The sequence below is a fragment of the Salminus brasiliensis genome, chromosome 13 (assembly GCF_030463535.1).
Source record: "Salminus brasiliensis chromosome 13, fSalBra1.hap2, whole genome shotgun sequence".
Taxonomy (NCBI): Eukaryota; Metazoa; Chordata; class Actinopteri; order Characiformes; family Bryconidae; genus Salminus; species Salminus brasiliensis.
This window is the reverse complement of record NC_132890.1, coordinates 2332421-2358898: the sequence shown is the minus strand read 5'-3', so window position 1 is coordinate 2358898 and position 26478 is coordinate 2332421. Positions and strand designations below refer to the sequence as shown.

Genomic DNA, 26478 nt, shown 5'->3' with positions numbered 1-26478 from the left:
TTTATTATCTCATGTCTTCAATATATTATCTCATGGTTTCAATACATTATCACATGACTTCAATTTATTATCTCATGTCTTCAATATATTATCTCATGGTTTCAATACATTATCACATGACTTCAATTTATTATCTCATGACTTCAATTCATTATCTCATGACTTCAATTTATTATCTCATGGCTTCAATGTATTATCTCATGACTTCAATTTATTATCTCATGGTTTCAATACATTATCTCATGACTTCAATTTATTATCTCATGGTTTCAATACATTATCACATGACTTCAATTTATTATCTCATGGTTTCAATACATTATCACATGACTTCAATTTATTATCTCATGACTTCAATTCATTATCTCATGACTTCAATTTATTATCTCATGATTTTAATAGATTATCTTGTTGTTACAATACAGTATCTTATCTCAGTATGTTATCTCGGGGCCTGTTTGTTATTTGGTGGACTCAGAACATTATCTTGTGGCTTTAATATATCATCTTATGTCTTCAATGTATTATCTCATGGTTTCAATTTATTATCTTATGACTTCAATATATTATCTCTTGGTTTCAATTTATTATCTCATGACTTCGATGTATATTATCTCATGGCTTCAATTTATTATCTCATGACTTCAACATATTATCTCACGATTTTAATAGATTATCTTGTTGTTACAATATAGTATCTTATCTCAGTATGCTATCTTGGGGCCTGTTTGTTATTTGGTGGACTCAGAACATTATCTTGTGGCTTCAATAGATTATATCATGGCTTCAATTTATTATCTCATGAATTCAGCATGTTATCTCATGGTTTCAATAGATTATCTTGTTGCTCCAATATATCACCTCATGACTACAATATATGATCTCGTGGCCTCAGTATGTTATCTTGGGGCCTCTGTTATTATACTGTAGCCTCAATATATTATTTCATGATTTCAATATATTATCTCATGTCTACAATATATTTTTGTGGCCTCAATATATTATCTTGTAGCTTCAATATATTATCTCATTGCCACAATATAATATCTTGTGGCTTTAATATATTATCTGATGGTTTCAATAGATGATCTTGTTGCTCCAATATATTATCTCATGGCTACAATATATTATTTCATGGCCTCAATGTATTAGCTTGTGACTTCAATATATTAGCTTAACACTGGATCAACAGGTGTCTACAGAAGTTTGGATATATAGTACCAGTTTTCCAGACGTGGATGGAGCCTAATCCCGGAATGAAGATTCTCCACTGAAAGGAAAACAAAGTGTACAACTCACTCTAATCCCTGTCTGGGAATAGGGGCTATAGGGGACATGTATCAATAAGCCTAGCTCATCTGACACCTGCCATGATAGGGGATATGGAGGTGGATCTGCTGCAGTGGTGCAAGAAGATATTCTCACATCACTAAATGTAGCATTGGAATTTGTGTTTTTCCAAGATGAATTGAGTTTGGAATAAACAGCCATTCTCCATCCAGCTGACCTTCCCCTTTGTGCTGTATATCTCTAGAATAGAACTGAGTAGGCAAAAAAAGATGTCATCTGTCCAAAACAATGTGATAATGGAGGGTCTGGTTTGGCTTATTTGGTATGTTTTCCACATTCTCTGAGCCACTCCACTGGACTTCAGCCTTCAGAGAACAAGAATGTGAGTGATTGAGAGTGGCTGAGTGGCTCAGTCAAGCTGCATTGTAGAAACAGTCTGCCCTCTGCAGGGAGGCCTTCACCAGCCATGGGGCTCAGACCAGACAGCAGCTGAAAAACGTAGGGACCACTGAACAGGGCAATACCATTGCAATATATGGACAAAAGTAACTGGACACCTGCTCTTTTATTGTTTCTTCTGAAATCAAGGGTATTGAAAGAGTTGATCCTGCTTTTGTTGGAGTAACTGTCTCTACTGTCTAGAGAAGTAGATGTTCTACTAGATTTTAAAGGGACATTGCTGTGAGGATTTGATTGCATTCAGTTATAAGAGTATTAGTAAAGTTAGGATGTTAAATGATGATCACCACCCCACGTTGACCTCAACTCACCAACTTATCCCAAAAGTACTGGATGGAGCTCCACCACCACCATCATTCCAGAGAACACAGCTCTTCCACTGTTCCACAGCTCCTCAATGCTGGGGGGCTTTATACCCATCTAGTCCATGCCTGGCAATAGGTTCATGATGTTGATCTGCTCCAGAGAGTCCTATTCTATTGGCAGTACTTCTTCTCTACAGGGACTAGACGAGCTGTGTGTATGCATATACACATCACTGTCAGCAAAAGGTGCAACTTAAAGCAGCTGAGTGTATTCATTAGAAGGGGTGTCCACAAACATTTGGACATATAGTTAATCATATTAGGATTTCTTTAGCACAGATTTATTGAGCTGAAATTGTGCTGTGGATGACCCATTACCACTGGAGTGGAGTTGCATTTAACATCACTGACAACGGCATTACCGCAGCAGTTGGTTCCAACCTTAATGAGAACCAGAGCTGGATTGTTAGTGGGAGCTTCTAAGGGATCTCCTCATCTTTGTATTTAGATTACACTGCAGGAGCCAGGCCTGTGCTTGAAACCATGAAACCCAGCAGCGCAGTGGTCCTTTTATACAAAATCAGGCCTCATCCAGATGATTTATCGTTGACGGTCATGTTAGATTAGGCTTAAAAACATGATTGAAACTCCTAATGAAGATGAAGGATGGCCGACTTTTGAGGGAGCTGCTTTGCATGACATGATTTCAGAAGCGGCGGCCTGGCTTTCCCTGCACTGTGGAATATTCTATCCAGATGCTCAGACAAGCGAAGCATCTCGCTCTCGTTGACAGCGTTTCAGAGTGGGTTTGATGGGCCTATCCCAGAAACTCCTTTTGTCATTCGTCTAGAAGCATCGCCGTCACTCAGCCCAGGGCCTCGAGGCTCGGGCCTTGATAATAGCACATGACTGGAAGTCTTTCTGATATAAGAGCGAGCACGTAATCCCACATTTCAGTAATTAAACTGTTATTAGGCTCCTGCAGGAATGAAGGACACTGCAGGCAGAACATGATGAACCATGAAGGCACTGAAGGAACATGCAGGCCAGACAGGAGCGGCCGTCACTGTAGATATTCATTCCTGGGCACTAATGTATCCACTGTAGCTCACAATTAATCAGGACATTTTCCTGTGCCATTCTCAAAGTCACATACAGCCGTATGCAAAAGTGTTAGCACCCCGGTCAAACTACATGTGTTGTTGATTTTCTAAGTGTAAACAAGTCTCATCCTCTACAGGGACGCTGATCGCTGATCAGTGCTGCTTATGTGCTGAATTCATCATTTATAGTAAATGTGGTGTGTGCAAAAGTAATGGTACCTTGAATATGGCATGTTTTATTGTATGCTGACAGCGTTTACCTAGCTAGGATTTATTTAGTACATGCTGTCGTGATGTGTAGTTGTTTAATAGGTTAATTAATAGGTCATTTTTACTCAGCTGTATGTACAGTCATATGAAAAGGTCTGTAACCCCCTGTTTAAACTATATTACCCTATATTAATTTTTGAAGTGAAAATAACTTTTAACTCCTTATTTCAGCACATACATTAAGCTATTTTACAGCTTAATAGCTTTTATTTGGTAAATTCACATTGAAACTATATTTAAAAACTATTAAATATTACATTGAAAACCATTAAAACATTAAATATTTTAAATGTCCCATGACACAATTTTATTTTTCCCCAGTATATTAAATTAAGCAAATAAACAGTGAGTGTGCATCAAATGTGCAGAAGTGAAAATTGCAATTTGTACAAGGGTGCCCAAACTTTTGCACACAACTGGGTGAATTACATACAGCTCATACATTATATTATATATAACTATATAATATAACTTTTTTGCTAACAATATGCACATTGTACACAAAGTTGTAATGAAATGTAATTTACTAAATTTAACATTCTGAAAGAAATATTGTTTTTAATGTAAAAATAAATAATTATTAATATTAATTGTGCTGTAGACTGCATAGAGGTGTGTCTCTGTAGAGAATGAGATTTTTTTATATTTAGATAATCCACAGGTTGTACTTTTAGCAGGGGTGCACAAACTTTTGCATAAAGTGTCCATAGTTTTATAAATAATTTTATAGAAATAATAAAAATAAAGCTTCCTATTCTAACTGTTGCTAGACTGGAAGATTCTGGATCGACTGAGAAGCTGGAGTGTAGTTTTACCTCTGAACTGGTTTTACATGTTCATTTTACAATCCCATTAAAAACGCAGCTTTGGGCCAAATAAGGTCAGCACTGGTTCCACTGGTCTGAGCTAAACCAGAGAGTAACTTCACAAACCTTCACCAGAACAGGAGGCCACGCATATCTGAGGTGTGTTTATAGGTTACCTCGTGTTACCCACTGTGCCATCAGAATGAAGAAGCACTCTGTGAAAGTGCTGCTATTGAAGCTGAAAGAGAGAGAGAGAGAGAGAGAGAGAGAGGAGGGGTGTGTGTTGTTGGTGGTGGTGGTGTGTGTGTGTGTGTGTGTGTGTGGGGGGGGGGGGGGTCTGTGAAGAGAGGGAGGGAGTCTGGGTGGGACACAGCCACAGTCACACTTCATGTCCAAGTGCTGCTTCTCTGCCACGGTGGTGCAGCTCCACGACCATGAGGTCTTCCCCAGGCCCCCCGCGCTTAGCTCCGTTACTAACAGTCCTTCTCTCAGCTCTGAGCACATGTAGCAGCCGGACCGGCCCACCTGCGAGGGGTAAGCCAAGCTTTATCAGCAGATTTCTGCAGATTTGACCCCTTTCTGTGAAGCAGTGTGTGTTTAAAGTTTGTAGTGCAGGGGGTTTGGGGGATGAGGTAGAATGACTGAATGTTTACTTTAACCCTTGTGTAGCCCTAACACTCTGTATACCCCCCTTACTGACCTGAGGGCAGTCTATCTACCCTGGTGTTGTACAGCTTTCATGGAAGTATGACCATACCATGAGGCGGATGTTTCGCTTTCTGTAATGTTGGGGTCACCTTAGGAGAAGTCATTCAATTTCAAGCTGATAAAAATGGATGAGGATGGTGGTGGGTCATTTTTTTTGACCCTTAAGACGACACACGGGTTGAACAAATGTGGCTGAATATCGTTGATGGATTTGGGAAAATGATGGAGGAAATTCAATGTAATATCTAGGCTATGTAGGCAAATCCAAAGCAGCCTAATTAAGCCATTACCTTTTATTGAAAAGCCACAAATTGAATATTTCAAGTGGAATATAGTCCATATTTCCACAAGAGGTCAGGCTTACAGACATCCTGACTTTTCTCCAGTACGTTTAGTTAAAGAAAAGTCCAGTACTAGACAATTCCCCCCCATCTAACTGTGTAAAAGCACTCGTAACCTGATCTATTTTGGTTAAATGCAGCAGATCTGCTCGGCCTAATTCGATTTGGGGCAATTTCTGGCTTAGACGTAATCTTAGTCACACAAAAAGTTGTTCATTTGTCCAAATTTAGACAAAAAAAAGCTCTTATGCTTATAGTTAATGTGAAGAAACGTCTGGATCCAATGTTTGGACAGAGCAGCTGTTCTTTACATTGCGTGAATATTTCTGGATGAATGGAACAATAGAAATGCTTCAAATTTCAATTCCAAAATAAAATCTCTCAAATTAAAAGTTCACTTTTGCAAAGTTTTCTTCACCAGATACATGTTTTGTTTGGGCTGTTTTTAATATAATAATTACTTTTCTTAATTTTCTCAATTACTTTTATTAATTTTCTGAGTACTGAGGCCTATTTATACTTTTGTTTATGAGGGAATTAATCCATTTATACTCAGTTTTGAATGATAGATAGGAGGATAGATCATTTTATTAATACCAGGGAGGGGAAGTCACCTATTACAGCAACTCAAAGACAGTAAAAACAGTGAAATAGTAACTACACAGGAGCAGATCAAAGTAAAAACCTTACCTATATACAGAGATATAAATAAAATATAATATAATATAATAATTATTAATTATTAACACAGCAACCATTTTTACCATAGACCACACAGATCCCAAAAAGAGAAGAGTAGCAGCGTCTGTTTACTTCTGTCTCGTTACTTCATTAAAGCAAGGCGGCTTTTACTCGACTCGGGCTTCTCTGCTCCCCTCTGTAACGTGAGGCTATTCCAGTGTAATTAATGCAGTGGTGTGGTTCATAAATATGAGCCCTTTGTGCGCCGTTTCATCACACTGTTTGACCCTGACCTTGCGCACCGTGCGCCTGTATTTGGTTGCTATGGAGATCTGTCCTGGCGGTGGAGTCATTATAGGCCTCTCTTTTATTCCAGGGCTCGGGGTGAAGGAGCATTTTCAGATTGTTACACAGCACAATAGACTGCGCAGTCGGGTCGACCCCATGGCTGCAAACATGCAGAAAATGGTGAGTTTGCCTTTGTTTGCTGATGTTTCGTTAATGTAGGTGCGCTGGTACATCAGCGCCGGTTGCCAGCCTCTTACCAGCCACTGAGTCTTAATCCCCCCCACTTACCATCAGGAAAGAATTCAAGGAGGTCCTGCTGAATGAGGAGGGAATTGTTCTTTGAACCTAAAGCTCTACGCGTTCCTGTAGGCCCGTGAGGACTCTCTGAAGCTTCATGATTTCAGGGAGGAACATGTTGCTGAATTTGTTAAAGTTTGTGGACGTTGCTGTTTTGTCAGTTTATCTTCAGTCATGTTTTAGTGATCAGAAAAGGAAGAAACCCATTTAAAACTGCTAATAATGATCTTTTAGTTATTTCCAATTCCCACTAAGTAGCTAAAACCCGTCCTATCACATGATGCTACCAGTGCTGGGAGGGTAGAGACTAGCATATCATCGCTGTCCTCCAAAAGCTTGGATCTCCAAATTGGCAGCTTTACAGGAGAAGAAAAAAAAAGCCTTCATACCTTTCAATGGAGGTCAATGCGAAAATATTAGATTTTAAGTCATTTTGAAGAATTTCGATTGGTCCATTTATTATGAAATTATGATACAATGTAAATGACAACTGACCAAGACATATGAGACTTTTGCATGACAGTGATAATAAGCTTCTAGGCTCTTTTCATTCGTCATTGCTAAAGCTCTTCATTCAGGCAGTGGTGTAATGGATTACAGCTTTAGTGACCACAAAAAACATGTTGAGCACAGCTCCATGTCCAAATGTTTGTGGACATCCCCTAATGAATGCATTCACCTGCTTTAAGTTGCACACATGTGCAAATGCACACACACAGCTTGTCTAGTCCCTGCAGAGAAGAAGTACTGCCGATAGAATAGGACTCTCTGGAGCAGATCAACATCATGACCCTATTGGTACCATGCTGCCTAATGCCAGGCGTGGGCTATAGAGGGGTATAAAGCCCCCCAGCATTGAGGAGCTGTGGAGCAGTGGAAGAACTGTGTGTTCTCTGGAATGATGGTGGTTGAGCTCCATCCAGTACTTTTGGGATGAGTTGAATGCAAAGTCGAGGATGATGAGGTGGGGCAGTGGTGGCTCAGCGGTTAGAGCGCCGGGATATCGATAACAGGGTTGTGGGTTCGATTCCCGGGCTCGGCAAGCTGCCACTGTTGGGCCCTTGAGCAAGGCCCTTTACCCTCTCTGCTCCCCGGGCGCTGGAGTTGGCTGCCCACCGCTCTGGGTGTGTGTGTGTACTCACTGCCCCTAACACGTGTGTGTGTGTGAGTGTGTGTTCACTACCAGATGGGTTAAATGCGGAGGACACATTTCGCTGTACAGTCCACACTGTACAGTGACGAATACATGCACCTTTATCCTTTATCCTTTTATCATCCTGACCTCAGTAACATGCTTGACACTGAATGCAATCAAATCATCACAGCAATGCTCATCCCTCCAAAATCTAGTAGAGACAGTTACTCCAACAAAAGCAGGACAAACCCATTTTAATACCCTTGATTTTAAAAGAAACAGTGAATAAACAGGTGTCCCAATACTTTTGTCCGTATAGTGTGCTTCTAAGAAAGATGCTGTTTGCTGAGAACCGCAGACCGCTGACCTTGAGTGCTTCTCCTCAGTCCCTCCTGATAAAAGCACATAGTTTTGAAAATCAGGCATTTGAAATGTGACTCCCACGGGCAGTCGGAGGCCTTTCTGGAGGCTATTCTTATTGGGAAATGCAGCTCATCTGAACAGAAGTCCTGCGGATGATATCCTATATTGAAACAGCGATATGCCAAACAGTGGTATTTCGCGCAGTCGGGTATCTGTGAGCACAGGCACAGTGGCATCATGAGCACAGCTACTGCTGAACGAGGGCACACAGGGGCGCTAATCCTGATGTCCGCGCACTCCGTTTGGAGTGGATCTGCCCTTATGGGCCTCCTCGGGTTTAGAGGGCTTGGCAGACAGAATACAAACGATCAGCCCACATAATTGAGTCATTGTAGACAGCTCATGTCAGAGGTTGAGCTACAGTATACCAGACACATCTGCTACTACTTTCAGTAGCGAAGGCCGGGGCTGTGTGTACTACTGTGAAGCTCTATGGAGGGCCTAGGGGGCTTCATAGTGCTTCATTACTGTTAGTGGTGCAGGAATGATAATAGCTGTACTGTACTGCAATATTGGTTACGGCTGATTGAAGTGCACTAATTGCATACGCTCGCCTCAGAAACGCACACAGTGAGCAGTAGATTACTGTCAAATTCCTCCGAAAAGGTGCAGTACTTCACATATTGCATGTAGGGATGCCATGAGACGTCTAATTATTTATTATAAATCTATCTAAATTTATTATAAATGTATCTAAATTGCAGAAAATGACCGTAAAAGGGATTTCCGGGTCCATTTCAGGTCAGCGTTTGCTCATATTTTTACAGACTGGACACGTCTCTGTAAGTCCTGCACTCTCGCCCCAGTGTTGGTCTATGAGTCCTTCTCAGGAATTGGTGCGTTTTGCGTAGACAAAAAAAAAGGCAGCAAAAGCAAATTAAACACTCTCACCACAGTTCCAACGTGTGATGGGGTTGAGTGTGACGGGGTTGAGTGTGACGGGGTTGAGTGTGACGGGGTGGTGTGGCTTGGAGTAGTGCAACGGATAACATTGCTGCCTGCTTGTGGGATGGGTGGGAAGCTTACATTTCTAATAAAGACTATTCCAGTATTAATAACATTTACTGAACCAGTATCATTAGGACACCTAATCAGACGATCTGATCAGAATTATAATGATAGTATATTACCATATAATACCATATATATATATATATATATATATATTATTGAATATTTTTCGAAATTATCTGTAAATAATCTGTAAATAATATTCATTTTGCTTTATTATTTATGTTGTGTATATGGTGGTAATTTATCTACGTTTGTGCATCTGAGTGTCTTGCTGTCCCTTTTCTGCTGACACTGAGAATTTCCCCACTGTGGGACTAATAAAGGATTATCTTATCTATTCTTATCATATATAATATTACCATATTTCCATATTTTTGTATTTCCTGTATTATCCCCATGTGTACATGAACATGGCCATTGGAAATTGACATTTTTAATCAGTCTGATTATTAATGAGATTAATAGTGTGGCATAAGAAAAAAAAGCCTTTGTACCTTTCAATGGAAATGTGTCAATGTGAAAATATTATATTTTAAGTAATTTTGAACAATTTCGATTATTATGAAATTATGATACAATGTAAATGACAACTGCCCAAGACATATGAGACTTTTGCATGACAGTGATAATAAGCTTCTAGGCTCTTTTTATTCATCATTGCTAAAGCTCTTCATTCAGGCAGTGGTGTAATGAATTATAGCCTTAGTGACCACAATAAACATGTTGAGCACAGCTCCATGTCCAAATGTTTGTGGACATCCCCTAATGAATGCATTCACCTGCTTTAAGTTGCACACATGTGCAAATGCACACACACAGCTTGTCTAGTCCCTGCAGAGAAGAAGTACTGCCAATAGAATAGGACCCTCTGGAGCAGATCAACATCAGGAACCTATCGGCATCATGGGTACCATGCTGCCTAATGCTAGGCGTGGGCTATAGAGGGATATTAAGCCCCCCAGCTTTGAGGAGCTGTGGAGCAGTGGAAGGACTGTGTTCTCTGGTATGATGGTGGTGGTGGAGCTCCATCCAGTACTTTTGGTATGAGTTGAATGCGGAGTTGGGGATGATGAGGTATGGTGGTGATCATCATCCAACATCCTGACCTCAGTAACATGCTTATCACAGCAATGCTCCTCCTCCAAAATCTAGTAGAAAGTCGTCTTCTCTGGACAGTAGAGACAGTTACTCCAACAAAAGCAGGATCAGCTCTTTTAATACCCTTAATTTTAAAAGAAACAGTGAATAAGCAGGTGTCCCAATACTTTTGTCATTAAAAGTATAATTAAAACCAGTCGTCCTTGGGATTATTTGGTATAGATTTGGTATATAACACCCTGGTGTAGATTTCCTTTTACTCAGATTTTATGCAGATGTGTTTTTTAATGCTATAATAGTTTTATCAAAAATATGGCCTGATTATAGTATCGCAATGTACGAAATCATCATGAATATCATGATAGGTCTCGTATCGGCAGGTTCTTGACCTAATCTCTTCTAGTTGTGTGATATTCTCAGGCCCTCTTTCTCCTTCTGATATGCCGTCTGTAGCTGCATGTAATGATGACATCACAGGCAGAGCGTCTCGCTCATGGTCTCGTGTTGCAGTCTTTTCTGCAGGCAGTGTCGGCATTCACGTCTCTTCTGCGTTTCAGGTGATTTCTGGGGAAGTGTGACGGTGGAGTTTCTGGGGAGTAGAAGAGGGATATTAAAGTGCTTCAGTGATAAATCTGAAAAGGCTTTGGGCTGAAGCGGCTTTGTGATTATCGTTTGGGAATATTTGCGCAGGAATCTATAAGAGCAGTCTGATTGTCTGTGGCTGTAAAGAGATTAGAGCCTCACACTGGAGCTCTAAGCCCTCCTTTCAGAGGGAGATAAGATTCCCTAATTTCATAAAGTTTCTCAAATGATGGCCCTTTTTCTCCCACTGACCCCTCTTATGGTTCTTGAAGTGAATGGAGACTGAGAGCATTTGGAATGATGGAGTGTGTAACTGAAAAAGAAGAGTTGGGGGGGGGGGGGGTGTATGTGTGTGTGTGTGTGTGTGTGTGTGTGTTGTGGGAAGGATTGCTCTTTCAAACCTCAGCTGCACAGTAATGAAAGCGAGGTCATTTCCTCAGATCAGTGTGGAGTGTGAAATGGAAAATAGAGGGAAGGGGCTGTGCTGTGTGTGTGTGTGTGTGTGTCTGTGTGTGTGTGTCTGTGTGCACACGCCTGGCGTCTGACGCTCTGGTTTATATTTATTAGAATTAGTCAGTAGGGATGTAGGAAAATATCAATATTATAAAGTATTGTGGAATTAATTTTCAGTGAATAGTCTGGTGGCAGACAGTGGTTCATTTTTTGCAGTGATTAAACCCTGACCACTAGATGGCAGTGTTGTACTCTGTCTTCAGATCCCACTGATTGGATGCGAGGTCTACTTTTATGCAGATGATGGCGTGTTTCTATACTAACATTTGATTAAAAATCGCAGTATTTCGTCTCACTTACAGTATTGCAATATATGGCAATTAATATAGAATATTTTAACTTCTGGATCATCAAATCAAATCAAAGCTTACTTGTCACATACATGGTACAACTAGAAGTGAAGTATTTAAAATATAAAGATGGCAAAGAATCTAAAATGCTAAAAATATATAAATAAATATATTAGAATTAAAAATATATAGCATTACATACACTAAATGTATAAACTATGGTAATATGATAAAATGATGAGTGGTTAATATGATACGTTTCATATAGTTGGAAGAAGGTCTGAAGGGCTGGACAATTTATTGCCCTTGGGAATTTTCTAATGACAGGTCTTGACCTGCTTAACCAATCCTACCAAGTCAATTAAGGAATAATGAGTTGATTGAGTTCTGAGGCTTAAAGCCTTTGATATGCCAAAATTGCTACTTTATTTATTTTGTGTTGCTACTAATAATAATTATAATTATAATAATAATAATAATAACAGAGGAAGTAAGAAACATTGATTACCTTCATCTGGACTGTCTCCTGTCAAAGAGTAAGGAAGTGGACAGTCTTAAAGGTAATGAGACACTTTGACAAAAAACAAACTGTGATGTTCTAGACAATGACTGAAGGGTCAGAACATCTCCAGAACATCAGATATTGGGTCTTGTGGGGTGTTCCTGGTATGCAGTGGTCAGTACCTACCAAAAGTGAACCAGTGACAGAACTCAGTGATGCTCATGGAGGGCCCACCTACCCGCTACTGATGTGCTGATAGGCCAGAAACCACTTGTGGAGTCCATGCCTCGAAGGGTCAGATCTGTCGAGGCAGTGACCGACTCAGTTGCAGGTCTTAATGTTGTGGCTGATCAGTGTATATAATACTGTTCATAGAACTGCTATTCAAAAGACTGTAAAAGCAGGATTTGGAGGATTTGGAGGGTGGATGTGGTACTTCATTATTTTAATTTTTTTAGAAAGCCAGCCATCTGCCTGTCCGTCCACACTCCCAGCAGAGGAAATCACTGGGATGTGTTTGGCTGGTTTCAGTCCTTTAGAGTGGGACGAGGACTGTTGTTTTTTAGCACACAGCCATTTGCAGTCTTCCACTGTGAGCGGAGCTAAATGCACGCTGTCAGTCCTGTAAGGAGCTCTGCCTCCAGAGAGGAGGCCGTGGGGTGACAGAGAGCTGGCAGCATCTCTGAGGCTTTACAGAGAGCGAGTGTGGAAAGATAGGGCAGGATGGGGAGGAGGGCTGCAGCTAAAGGAGACCTGCTGATGGCCTGTCTGAGTTTCATCTCTGTCTATAGCACGGAGGGGAATGACTATAGGATGGCTCGGGTGACTTGACCGTTGATTTGTGCCAGCGAGCTTCTGGCCCGGTCCTCCCTCCCCTCCTCAGCCTGCATCTCAGGCTGCCTGAAACGGGACCCGTTCTTGGGGGGCCGGGGGGCCCGCTGTGAAACCACATCTGCGGAAACTGCACCCATCCACCCGCCCCCCACCCCCCTTCCAAGACTTGATTTCACGCTAGGTTTTGGAGTGGTGACAGCCGTTTCCATGGGAACACGCTGCTTCTGCCCAGGCAGGCGTGTCATGCCGGTGGCCGCATAGACACTCGGCTGCCATTCAGGGGTCAGGGGGCGAGACCAGGTCAGGCAGATTAGCTGGAGACTGACAATTACAGTGACTTTACCTCTAAAGCACGGCGGGGGGGTAAAGAAACAGGGGTAGAGGGTGTAGGACATAGGAAGTCAGTCATACCCAGAGTCTGGCTATTCACAATAATGTCACAGCCTTCTGACTCAGGCAAAATGGGGATGCTTGTGTGAGGCCTTTTCACTGGCAATTTGTCATCTCGTCTGAGGGCTGGATACAGGCCAGGAGTGAGTCACTTCACCCCCCTGAATCACTCTGGTGTGAGACTATTGTACCTGCCTCTCAAATGAGCATCCAAGGTCAAGAAGGCTGTATCGAGAAGCGTTAGACTAAAGCAGATCCATAGTTTATTAATTAAATAGTGTCTTGGGTTCATACACTATGTGTCCAAATATTTGTGGACACCCATTCTCCTCATAGTAACACATGGTTTGATGGTAAATCAGGGCTTAATGATGGTAAATCAGGTGAGCTGCTGCTGCTGCTGCTGCTGCTGCTGCTGCTGATGGAGTTGAACACATCCTCCACGCTGTGCTGGCTGGACTGGGGGGCGTCCAGGAGAACCCTGGAGGAACCAAGCTCTGTTCTTCAGACTAGCTCACCGACAAGATCTCACTACTTTCTTTCTTCAGAATGAGAAGCTCTTGTTTCTCCTTTTTACTGGATTTATGTTCACCTGCTTTATCTGTTCTGATGAGATCTGGAGCTTCTACAGTAGAACTCTCTCACTGCTGCTGAGAGTAATGGGATTAGGGGCCTAAAACCTCTGGACTATAAGAACTGTAACATGTATTTTAGTGTAGTTGTAGATGAGGAGCCTCCTCTGAGCTTTCTGGTTGCTCATCAGCTGTTCTTTCCAAGCTGTTTGATTGGCTACCTCAAATCTCCATGTGTGATATAATTCCCCATAGGCTTGTCCTGACCTCAGCCTTACCCAGTGTCACCACAGACTTCTCCAGTTTCACCACCTCCCTTCCTCTGATCCCCGCAGCTCAGGAAGTGGAATCCCTCATCCCTCGCTCCTCTGTGCCCTCATTTACAGTTCACTGCTGCTGTTCATGGAACGCAGATCCTTATCTGAGATCCTACATTTGAGAAGCTCTGAGTGTTTCATTTGTCTGAGGGAAACTTACTAAAGCTCTGAGCAATGCTCTGAGCAATGCCCCCCCCCCCCCACACACATACACACATACACACCACACACACACTCACAATGCATTTGCCATATATTCTGGAGGATTTTATTTCAGGCAATTTTTGACCATTAATATATATATAAATTGACAAAAGTATTGGGACACCTGCTTGTTCATTGTTTTGTCCAAAGTCAAGGGTATTAAAAATGTTTTTTTGGAGTATCTGTCTCAGGTAAGAAGGCTTTCTACTAGATTTTGGAGGAGCATTGCTGTGAGGATTTGATTGTTTCAGCAACATGAGTGTTAGTGAGGTAAGTCAGGCAGCATGGTGCCAATAGGTTCATGTTATTCTGCTCCAGAGAGTCCTAGAGAGTACTCTACAATGACTAGACAAGCTGTGTGTGTGCATTTGCACGTCTGTGTCAGCAATGGGTGCAGCTTAAAGTAGCTGAATGCATTCATTAGAAGGGGTGTCCACAAACATTTGGTCAAACAGTGTACATTTCCTTGTCTGTATGTAACCAAGACATGGTTTTTAGCTTTGTAGCTCCTGTATTTTGTAATAAGGTACAATAGCTTGTCTTGACCAAAAGGGTCAAGTGCAGCCATTACTTTGGTAGGTCCTGCCTGATGATGTCGTACCTTATTATCCACACTCTCCAAGATAAATTAGGCAACAGCTATAGCCCTGTAGTCCTCTTTCACACTCTAGTTGTCTAAATTAGGATCGTGACATTGTCGTCGGACTGATCTACCCATGCCGCTGCTTTATGGAGCTCAGTGACCTCATTTTTCCTGGCTTGGTGTTGATGCTTCATCAGGGGCTGGTTGGGCTGTAAGGGCAGTGCCTTCTGGCAGGAGTGAAGGGCCTTTTAATAACTATCTGTGTTTAGATATCACCTTTATGTCCGAGTTCAAATGCAGTAGGAGAGAAAACAGAGGCGTCCTGACGTGATACATTGTTTGATACAGCAGAAATGGACTATGAGCAGGGCCTGAACATGTGCCTTGTGTTCATATGTTAATGTTAAAGCAACATATTTAACAGTTTTACCTTCAAATATCAGCTTCAGAAAACGGTCATTTCCACTCAAGGGGGCACCCAAAGCATGATGTGTATTTACAGAAGTGGTGTAGAAGTGAATTGCATTCCACACCTGTAGGGGGAACCGAGGAGCATAATACCATTTCTCACATAATACTGCTTTAATATTATATTATTACATTAAAGAGCTCTATTTATATCCAGATCAGTTCAAAAAGAGAGGCATTCAGATTATGTATTACCTGCTATGAAAAACAAAAAAAACAACAAAAACAAACAAACAAAAATATATATTAATTTATAATAAATGTAGAAACACTTTATGCCGATAGGATGCACCCTGATGCCTCCTGATAAGATAGGTATCCAGATGCCTCCTTGATTATTTATTATCTGCTACGGAAAAAAACAAAAAACAAAAATAAACAAACAAACAAATAAAAAAATATATATTAATTTATAATTAATGTAGAAACACTTTATGCCGATAGGATGCACCCTGATGCCTCCTGATAAGATAGGTATACAGATGCCTCCTTGACAGTGGTTTCAATGAAAGGCCATAAATAAGAGCCCCTCAGAAAAGAGCAAGGGATGTATCGGGATATAGATGAAGATAAAGATAAAGATTTTGGTCAAATCTTTCAAATTATTATTTTTTTATGTGCATTAACCTATTAACCCCTGTATACAATGATTCAGTTATTATTCCCAGAGGAAAAACTATTATATTGCCATTTAGTTTATAAGATTTTGTGGCGTGCCACAGGGTTCTATTTTAGGGCCTATGAAAGTTTGAAAGTCCAGGCTAATACTAATGCACAGTGGGCCTGCAGTCTCTTGGGGTTTCTTAACCCCAGTCCTGACCTAACCCGTCCTGCACATTTGAGCACTCTATAACTCATAACTCATCTGATTACACTCATCAGGTCATTAGAGAGCCTTTCCTCAGCTAAAAACTGGGGGCATTCGAGCAGAGCAATTCACTAAATAATGCAGAGCCATGGCGCTCGAGTGCCAGGACTGGGAAACACTCCTCCAGGACTTTGACCTGAGCTGGATTTTTTTAATTTACTGAGAACTCTTCGTTCCTCTGCAGAAGCACAGTGAGGCGCTAGCAGGGCTGGCCCAGGAAAGAGCCCAGTCCTGCTCAGAGCACAGTTCCAGAGTAGAAGACCACACGGAGCACATTGGGTGGAACATCGGTCAGGCTCCTCACGGTGTGGTCTCCTTTCCTGAGGTCATCAACTCTTGGTTCCAAGAGGGCCAGGACTACATCTACCAAAGTGGTCAGTGCAGGAACAATGGCACCTGCGAGCATTACACACAGGTGAATTATGCGTGTCTGTTTATGACAGCGTAAGACGGGGGTGTCCAGTTCTGGTTCTGGAGAGTTGGAGTTTGAGGTGGTCCACTGTGGCTTCTGAGGTGTGTTTAGGATCATAATCCTGCTGCAGAAGCTGAAACCATTTGGGGAGGTGTTCTTTTCATGAAATTCTGCACCCAGCTCATACAGGGCATTAATATTGTTTATGTGATAAATTGACCAGTTTGAAAGGACACATTTCTGACTTTAGGGAGTCAGAATGGCCAGTAGCCACTGTGCTGAACCATGCACCAGGTGCATTCAAGCAGGTGGATCACTGAACGATGCTGGACTAAGACCCTCCAGAACGCACCCAAACTGGAAACCCCTGATGTTAGAAACAGCAATGTGGTTATTTGTGTGTGTTTATTTTATAAGTGAGTAAATGTGAATGTGGCTGTGTGTGTTTGTGTGTGTGTGTATGTGTGTGTATTTCAGCTGGTGTGGGCCACATCCAGTCAGGTGGGCTGTGCTGTGCATGTGTGTAGAAGCGGCGCTGTGCATTGGGACCTGTTCGTCTGTGCATATTCCCCGGGGTAAGAGAGCCTGCTGTTTCTCATGAGGTCTATTTCTGTGTGCCCATGAGCTCCTGTGTGACCAAGTGTTTGTTTTTTCATGATTATAGACGTCATCTACATGCTCAGATGTTTGGGAAAATAGAATTTTATGACTGTATATAATAGAAGCATTGAACTAATATTCAGGAAATACATGGACAACAATGTAAAATGGTCAAATTCTTACATTAAAGGTGTGAATAAGGCTAATCTGGAACTACTGGCTATTAAGCTCTATAAAAGTAGTCCATTAAAAAGCCTGTGGTCCGCTGGTGGGCCAAAAGTGTTATTACAAACTTCTATTAGCAGAGAATAGCCTCACCAGTTTGTACAGAAGTCCCTGTAGTTACTGAGTAATACACCTTACTGTGTGAGAAGCCACTTGGAGTGTTAAGGAGGTAAGAGGCTACTAGACTGATAGGCTTTCTTAAAATGTTAATTTTTAATAATATTTAATAATAAAATTAATTAAAATTAATGCTTTGTAATAAAAGCTCATTGAAAGGGGTTTTAACCCACTGGGTTATTAAACAGTAACTACTGCATATTATTTAGTAACTACATTATATATTATATATATATATAATATAATGTATCTTAGGCTTCTTCTGTATTCACAGTCTCTAGAAGTATCTAGAACCTCCACAATTTCAGAATTGTTCCCACCCACTGCAAATTAAAACATGATTGGTGGATTCTCTGTCATTTTCTTACTATGCTGTTTGTTAACTTAACCTAAAAGGCTTTCAGTCCAGCTGATTCAGCTCAAGGCCAATGCAAGGGCTAGCTTACCTTAATCTGCTGTACATACAGTGTTTACCATGGGGGACAGAATTTGCTTAATTTGGTGAACCAGGACATCAATAAAATCGCAAGAGTATTAAGAGTACTACAGTCAGATAAAAGTGGACAAAAAAAAGAATAAGAGGCCCCAGGATCATTAGTCCTTTCTCTGAAAGGCCGGAAGGCCCTGAGGGCTCTCCACTACAAACATGCAAATATTTATGTGCTATTTTTAAGTAAAAAAAAAAGAAAACATGCTTATTAAACATGGTCATTAGAAAAACTGATCTCAGCAGACCAACACAGCTCCCAGGGCAGGCCCAAGCCTTTATGGGGCCCTAAGCAAGATTCCCCCCCCCCCATACAACCACCACCTCAGGACCAGATGCTTTGTCATTTAATAGGGAGAGAGATGTTGCGCAATAGGCTGAAGCGCCCAGGCCTTTATTGACCACTCAAGTGGCGCGTATCTTTATTTGTTCAACAGGGGCAGCAGCAGCAGGAATTGGTTGACCTAGTATTGGTGTGCAACTATTAAACAAATAAATACAAATAAATAAATATAAATAAATAATAGTAAATATATATATATATATATATATATATATATATATATATATATATATATATATATATATATATATATATATATATATCTGTGTAATACCATTTCGTCTTATTATTCAATGTTATTTTTTAAATATCTATTTTCAGCATGATATCTTGGTGCTCTTGGGGGCCCCCTGATGGCATCAAGGCCCTAAGCGGCCGCGTCATTCGAGTATGCCATGGCTCTGACTCTGACTGCTCCCTACAGAAAAGCTAGGGGTCTTTAAATGTTAGGTGGGATGCTATATGTCCATTGCAGCTTCTTCCTTCTGTCCTCACTCCTCAGATCATCCCCTCATCAGTTACGTTTGGGCAGTAGAGTCTCGCGCTGAACACTGGTTGGTCCGGTTGGTTGGTCTTGCCCATGTAAAACCTGCTCCTCACTCTGTGTGCAGGGGAAACTGGGAGGTCAACGGCAGGCAGGTGTTGCCCTATAAAGCAGGGGTGTACTGCTCTCTCTGCACGTCCTCCATGTCCGGCTGCCTCCGGCTTTGGGACCATGTTGGCGGTTTGTGCGGTAAGACCACCTGGGACCTCCAGCAACCCTCTGAATGCTGAAATCTTTGGTCTTCCTTAAATAAATAAAATAAAAAAGTCACTCACTGTGAAACTAAAGCAGATAAGAGATGTTCCTCACAACTGAAGAACTAAAAAGGAAGCCGTGCTGATTTACATTTTTATGACATGTCGTGTGCCGCTGCAGTGCTGCTGGTGTTAGCAAAAAAAAAGTGCTACATCCAGAGAATTGTAGCTGGAATTCAGCTCTGTGTGCCTTTCATTAGAGAAGCTGTGTTAAAGTGGTATGATAAACGTTGTATTCGTACGCAGAGGGCACCCAGAGAAAAACACTAGGCTTTTTGTCATGTTATATTCATTTGGAGATAACCGCATCACGGCTGGAATGGTTGGCTGCCTGAAGCAGTGTTTATACCATGGTATTTTTAGGTAATGAAGTTCAGCCCATGCTTCACTTTAAAACAAGATATAGATGCTTCTCTTTGCTTATTTTAGTGGTAAATTAAACCACTGGTCAAAAGTTTTAGAACACCTCCAATTTGTTCGGCTATTTATTGACATTTAAGGCCTTTAAGCCCAGAGAATAACCTCAGACGAGGCCTTTTTAGGGACCATAAGCACACAGCTATAAATGAAGCTTTAGAAATCAATGCAATTTACAGTATACCATCTGCCCATGGTATTTCCCCAACACTGCACCTCTCATAATGACTAAAAAAGACCTTTAACACAGAAGCACAGTCAAAGCACTCCAGATAAGGCCCGAGAAGACTCCATCAGAAGACTCTTGGAAACTGGGGGAAGCTGAAGAGGTCTGGTACAGGAAGAGGTCTAAACCCACAGCAGCATCAGAAGACCAGTTTCTGAGAGTCAGCAGCAGCAGCAGCAGCTTCTTGTGTGATGGACGGCTCGCGTGACCACACCTTGTAGCTCAGCAGCTTAACACTGGAGCAAGTCTCAGCTTCAGCTGTGAGGAGGAGAAGACCTGGAGCTGCAGGGTTGACTGCAGGTGGAGTGGCAGTAAGACAGGCAGTGCTGAGACGGTAGAATAAGAAAAAAAAAAGAAAATAAAAGATTGGGGTGTTCTCAAACTTTCGACCGGTAGTGTACATCAAGGTATTTATTATATCTGTCTCCTCTTGGCTTTGAGGGTGTGTTGCACCTTCTGACATGTGTGTGTATGTGTTCCTTGTTTCAGAGACCCCCAGAAACCCATGCCGTATGAGCTGTGGGCAGAACGGGCAGCTGAATGTCTCTTCATGCCAGTGCCTCTGTGCCCCTGGGTTCACTGGACGCTTCTGCCAGGGTGACTGTTCTAGCTCTTCCTCGACAGGGTTGATCTGGAGCTCTGTGGAGATCTCACTGCACTCTGCTGACCACTTTAAAAATTAGCAGTTCCTTGAGGAACCTCTAGATTACTCCAAGAACCAAGGGGCTCCTTCAAAAACTCAAAGGTTCTTCTGTGCTCCTAGGGGTGTCTGGTAGAACTTTTGGGATTTAGTTCTTTGTCTGGTTCTTTAAAGAAAACATTTGATTTAAGGGTCCTAGAGGAGCTTTAGGCTACTGTTGTTGGACTTTGAGGAACTTCTTTAAGTGATCTCACTGAAATAAACATTAGAACTCTAAAAAAAGTTCTTAAAGATCCTTAATGATCTTTAACAGTAGGGCTGACCCTTCAGTACCGCCTAAGATAATCAATTACCCAACCCGTACAAACCCCCCCCATCACATGCAAACACCCCTGACACTAGTGAGGGCGAGACGAACTGCCGTCAATGTGACGTCACCATGCAACCAGCCACCGCGCCTGGAGGGAAGTGCCGCATCCCCGTCTCTGACGCACCAGATGCTAGCAGATGGCCAGTGCCGCACTAGAGTGATGTGGGGGGATACCTGGAGGAGCCCATGGCATGGAGTCATACTTGTTATGAAGCTTTGAAATTTGCATCACCTGAACTTTCCTACCCATGAGTTTCAGTTTCCCTCACAAGCTAATTAAAGTCTTGGCTGAAGTGAAGTGATTCAACCGCATCCCTTCCACCACCGTCTCCTTATCTCCCCTCTTTGCCAGAATAAGTTTCTACTGAAGCCTACTGTGATGTCCTGATGGTCCGCTGATGTGTTTCAGTGCGCTGCAGTGTCCAGTGTGTCCATGGGCGGTACAAGGAGGAGGAGTGTTCCTGTCTGTGTGATGTAGGTTACGGGGGAGCGGAGTGTGCAGGTACGTGGGTGACCATTAAGTTGCACCCATTGCCGACAGGCATGGGCCAGAGGGGTATAAAGCCCCCCAGCATTGAGCTGTGGAGCAGTGGAAGAGCTGTGTTCTCTGGAATCATGATACTTTCATACTTACATCCTGACCTCACTAACGCTCTTGTGGCTGAATGCAATCAAATCCTCACAGCAATGCTCCTCCAAAATCTAGTAGAAAGTCTACTTCTCTGGACAGTAGAGACAGTTACTCCAACAAAAGCAGGATTGACTCTTTTAATATTGATTTCAGAAGAAACATTGAATGAGCAGATGTCCCAATACTTTTGTCCACATAGTGTAATTCCTGGGCTTTTTCTCTTGTGTAGAGAAGCTGAGCTTTCCCTACCACAGCTGTGACATGCAGATAGATGGCAATTGCTTCATGGTTTCCTCCGGAGCCGAGACTTACTACACAGCCAAGCTGCGCTGCCAGGTGAGAAAGATCACGAATGCTATCATCCACACACCTGTGTCAATGTCAGGCCTCTAAAACAGGCATCAGACCTCAGGCCTCCTCCATAAGCATGTAAGGCCTAGTTGTCTGTTTGGGTTGACAGGAAAGAGGCGGCATTCTGGCCCAGGTGACCAATCAGAAGGTCCAGGATATCATGGCTTTTTACCTGAGCCAACTGGAGAACACCAACGAGGTGACTGACTCTGACTTCGAGACCCGCAATTTCTGGATCGGTGAGGACAGCTTATTTTCAGACCATTTTCTGATCGTCCATAGAACTGTGCACTGATGTTATGCACATTTTCCTGATGTTATGGAGTCTGTAAGGTCCACATTGTACATGCATGCTTCTTTCTGTCTCCATTAAAACAGGTTTGACGTATAAACCACTGAAGGACTCGTTCCGCTGGGACACAGGAGAAACCTCATCTTTTACAAGCTTTGCTTTTGGACAGCCGGACAATCAGGGGTGAGACACTGTATAAGAGATGGACAGTTGACTAAACGGTCAGTCAGAGCTGAGGGATGTAGTGTGAGAAGGGAGGGAAAAATACTAACTGTACTCATTAAGTAATCGTACTGTGCTACCATACACAGGATTATTACAAGACTGGCAATATTGAACCCCAGTACATCTCCAGACCATCAGAGCACTCATAATGAATCACTGCAACTTTTTAATTTGACTCTTTTATTTACTGAATTTTACATATTGCAAAAACACTGTATGCACATTTTATGAAATAGTATAAATATTAGTATAAATGTTTTGTATAAATATGAGCCCTCACACCAGCCTCAGACTGTAGATGAATCACTGCAACTTTTATGTTGATACAGATTTCAATTATTATATGAAAACAAAATAGAAATAAATAAATAAATATGCCCCACATCTACAGGTGACACCCATTTGTTGCAAGTTATTTTATAATAATAATAATAATAATAATAATAATAATAATAATGTAGTATATAATATATAATATAATATGACATATTATAGTAACTATTTATTTATTTTAATATTTTTATTTGATGTTTTTGGCTCCAAACAGTTTGGACATCCCTTATTAAATGACACACTTTGTTGGTTTTCTGAGTGTAAATATGTGAACCTCTAAAATTTTCTGCACAATTTACACACAATTTATCTTTATCTTTTTTAATTTTAATCTTTTATTTACTGAATTTGACATATTGCAAGAACACTTTTGCACATGCTACAATTTATTTACTATTTCATTTTTTTTTAAATAGTAAATAAACACTTATAATGTATTAGAATGTGTAGATTCAAGATCTTTAATTTACCCACATAATCTTATTAATATCAATATAAAATAGAGAAAGATGTGTGTCTCTGTAGAGGATGTGATTTAATCATGCTTATAAAATCCACTATGTTTGGCCAGGGGTGTCCAAACTTTAGCTTAACACGGTATTTACCCGAGTATGAGTAGTTTTCCCCTAGTATTCCCACCCCTAGTGCTGATAACAGGGTTGTAATGTATCTTTTTGACCATCGGGTGTCCCTCTTTTCTCTCTCTGGCTTTAGCTTTGGGAACTGTGTGGAACTGCAAGCGTCCAGTGCCTTCAACTGGAATGACCAGCGCTGCAAAACTCGCAACAGATACATCTGCCAGTTTGGTGAGTAACAGCATCCTCACCTGTGAGCTTCAGGTGTGCTGAGGGAGAGGGAGGGCCGGTTTAAACTGCACTTTGAATAACGGTCCGAACGCTCCAGCTCTGCTGGTCATGTGCTGAATATTAGCAGCAGATCAGTACAACGCTGTCATTTCACCATGGCAACCCTCAGATGATGATGTTGAAGAGAGCGGATGCTGAGGACCGGAGGGGTATCGCAGCTCCAGCTCAGAGGCAGGAGCTCCAGACAGTCGTTCAGAGGTGCTAAAGTGAGGGGTATAAAGCCAAAGACAGCACATAAACCCAGGCAGCGTTTTAGCTGCTCCTCTGCTCCCCGCTTTATGAGTCCTCGGGTTTATGAGTGAAAACATCACCCGAACCGCCGCAGCATCTTAATGATGCTCAGCAGGGCCGCGTGGCGTTCGCCACAAAGCACTTTGTGGGATCGATATCTGCCTCTCTCTGGTGCTGCTCACCACTGGCTGCCAGATCCTTAAGTGCGCTGCGATCTGAACCAAAGTGGCTTTTATCTTGTTTGGTTTTGATCTGTTTTGCTTGGCTTTGTTTTCCTGCAGCCGTTATTGATTAATGAGGCTGACTTAATGCAGTCATTGTTGCCACGGCGACACTTTAACAACATGTTGTTTGAAAGCTCTTAATCTTAAAAGACCTGATCGACGGAAAACGATCGTCTGGGGGGCGATTGAGCGCTTGAGGGCACACACACCTGCGGAACACATACACACACACACACACACACACTCACACATACACACAGAATCAAACATTCTACGAGGGAATTCAATGGAGCAGCAAATTGTGGGAAGAAAAAAGTCTGACTGGGATTAATTGCTTTTGGTCGGTCTGTATCCACCCCCTGCCAGGCTGACGGAGGAGCCGCTTTCACACACGCTGTTAATTGGCATTAAAGTGATAAGTGGTAAACAAGAAGCCTGGAGGAGGGCACTCGCGGTCATACAGAGCGGCTGAGTCTAGACGGCAGTGATTCAGAGATTCATATCTAGCTTATAGGCCTTCCTTGCTCGTTTCAGACCACTTTGAGCACACTGCTAAACACAGGTGCTTTTATAGGGTGGTAGTGAGGCCACTGGTAGACCAGGGTCTGGATTCACCACAGTGTTTAGAACAGAAGTTCTCCTTAGATGGGATTTATTAATTCTACTAAATTCTACTATTTTAATTTATTCTACTAAAAACGTCTTTGATATGTTAAATACGAGGCCTCACACCGGCCTCAGACTTTAGATGATTTCAATCACATAATTAATGTCTAACGTAACAGGATTAAAAGTGCAGCTTGTTCTTAAAGAACTGGTCATTTCTACACAAGGACAATAAAGAAAATGAAAATGAAAAATAAAGGATTGTCCTGTTTCATCCAGCATCTCCTTGGTATCTCTAACTAAAAAAATATGAAATAATTTTTGATAAATTAAAAAACAAACAAATTATCAACAACAAAAAAAAAATCACAAAAGTGTCAAAAGAATTTCTTCTTCGATGCTTAAAAGTTGGTTTGCTAGTTCTGACCGTGCGGTCAGCATATGGTGATTTGGAAGGATAACTCTGTGGCCCACTTTGGGTTGAAGTTCTGGTGGCTTCTGCTTGTGGTGGGAAGCCAGGCCCCAGTCTCTGATGAGTGAGAGATAACAGAGGTAGAAGAAGAGGTGATGGGGAGGTAGAGGATTGAGAAGGCTTGTGGACATGTGAATGAGGTAAAGATGGTATTTATAGGAGGTATGATTGGGAGGAAGGGCTTCAGGCACGTTGCTCCTTCCAGTTATTTTTATATTTCATGACCACACATCTTTAAACAATCTTATTTATTTATTTATTTATTCTGAGACACACTGGTCTCAGAATATCAGCCTCGAAAATGATCAGCCTAAATAACTGAATTACAGAATTATAAGTATAATTATATTAATATTATTATTATTATTATTATTATTATTATTATCATTATTATTAATTAGCCATTACTTTTGCACAATCCACTTATTCTTACTCACTCTTATTATAACCTCACCCCACCCTCATCTCTCACACTCACATTCTTAAATAGCTATTTTCTACTTATATTATATAAAATAGTATATACATTTATATTGTGTGGGATATTTTACACCATTTCTACATGTTATTATTATTTCATATTAATTTTTCAGTGTGTGTGTGTGCTTGCCTTGCACACTTTCTGAATATGTGTATCTGTTCACATGCAGGTCCGGAGCACGTTGCCCTCTGGGAGTTTGGCCGATGAAAGCTGAGTGGCTGGGTTACTGCAACAGACGTCTACTGATCCAGGGTGAATGCGGAGGTTCGAGCACAGCTGCTGGACGCTCCGCAGGCCTGCACTGTATATTGTTTGTTAAGTATTATTATTATTGTGGTCTTTGCAGCATTGCCATCACTGTGGGCTGCAAATTTACAATGAACCTAGTATCAAATGATCAATCCTCTCCAACCTCAGTGCAGTGCCTTCGTATGATCCAGCGGCATAAACCATTTTCACTAAACTAATGCAGGCCAGTCTTTAATCAGTCATGTGAGGTTTACTGGTGTGCTTGTAAAGGATTCATATGGTATTTTTAATTTTTATTTATTGTTTGCAGGGGTTTAGGTACCAAGAACAGTCCTATAATAATCCTTTTTACATGACCACTTTTTTATCTCTTATTTTTATTGAATTAAATGGGATGTTTTTGCTCTTCTTCCTTGATTTATGTAAATGATCTCTGTTCTGAATGGCTGCTCAAACAGCCACAAAGCAGGACAGGCTGAAATACTCTTGTATAAATTGTATGTAGTGTATATGTAAACATGTTGGATTTTAATAGGCTGTT

General features: G+C 41.5%; 1 protein-coding gene across 1 annotated transcript; it reads left to right on the top strand.

Annotated features, from left to right (window-relative positions):
* The first annotated feature begins 6350 nt into the window (after positions 1 to 6350).
* On the top strand, positions 6351 to 26278 carry LOC140575006 (C-type lectin domain family 18 member A-like). The gene is made up of 11 exons (XM_072695120.1): positions 6351 to 6431; positions 16526 to 16756; positions 17231 to 17328; positions 19137 to 19258; positions 20456 to 20563; positions 21386 to 21478; positions 21837 to 21943; positions 22068 to 22197; positions 22337 to 22433; positions 23523 to 23614; positions 25858 to 26278. Exons 1-11 carry the CDS (start codon positions 6408 to 6410, stop codon positions 25893 to 25895), a joined length of 1140 nt encoding a protein of 379 aa, XP_072551221.1. The 5' UTR covers positions 6351 to 6407; the 3' UTR covers positions 25896 to 26278.
* The last annotated feature ends 200 nt before the right edge of the window (positions 26279 to 26478 follow it).

What these genes read in the sequence shown, in the direction of transcription:
- LOC140575006 (XM_072695120.1), top strand. Translation starts at nt 6,408, where the DNA reads ATGGCTGCAAACATGCAGAAAATG. An exon ending in CCATGTTGGCGGTTTGTGCG is followed by an intron (nt 19,259 to 20,455) that starts GTAAGACCACCT and finishes TCCTTGTTTCAG; the next exon opens with AGACCCCCAGAAACCCATGC. An exon ending in CAGATACATCTGCCAGTTTG is followed by an intron (nt 23,615 to 25,857) that starts GTGAGTAACAGC and finishes GTTCACATGCAG; the next exon opens with GTCCGGAGCACGTTGCCCTC.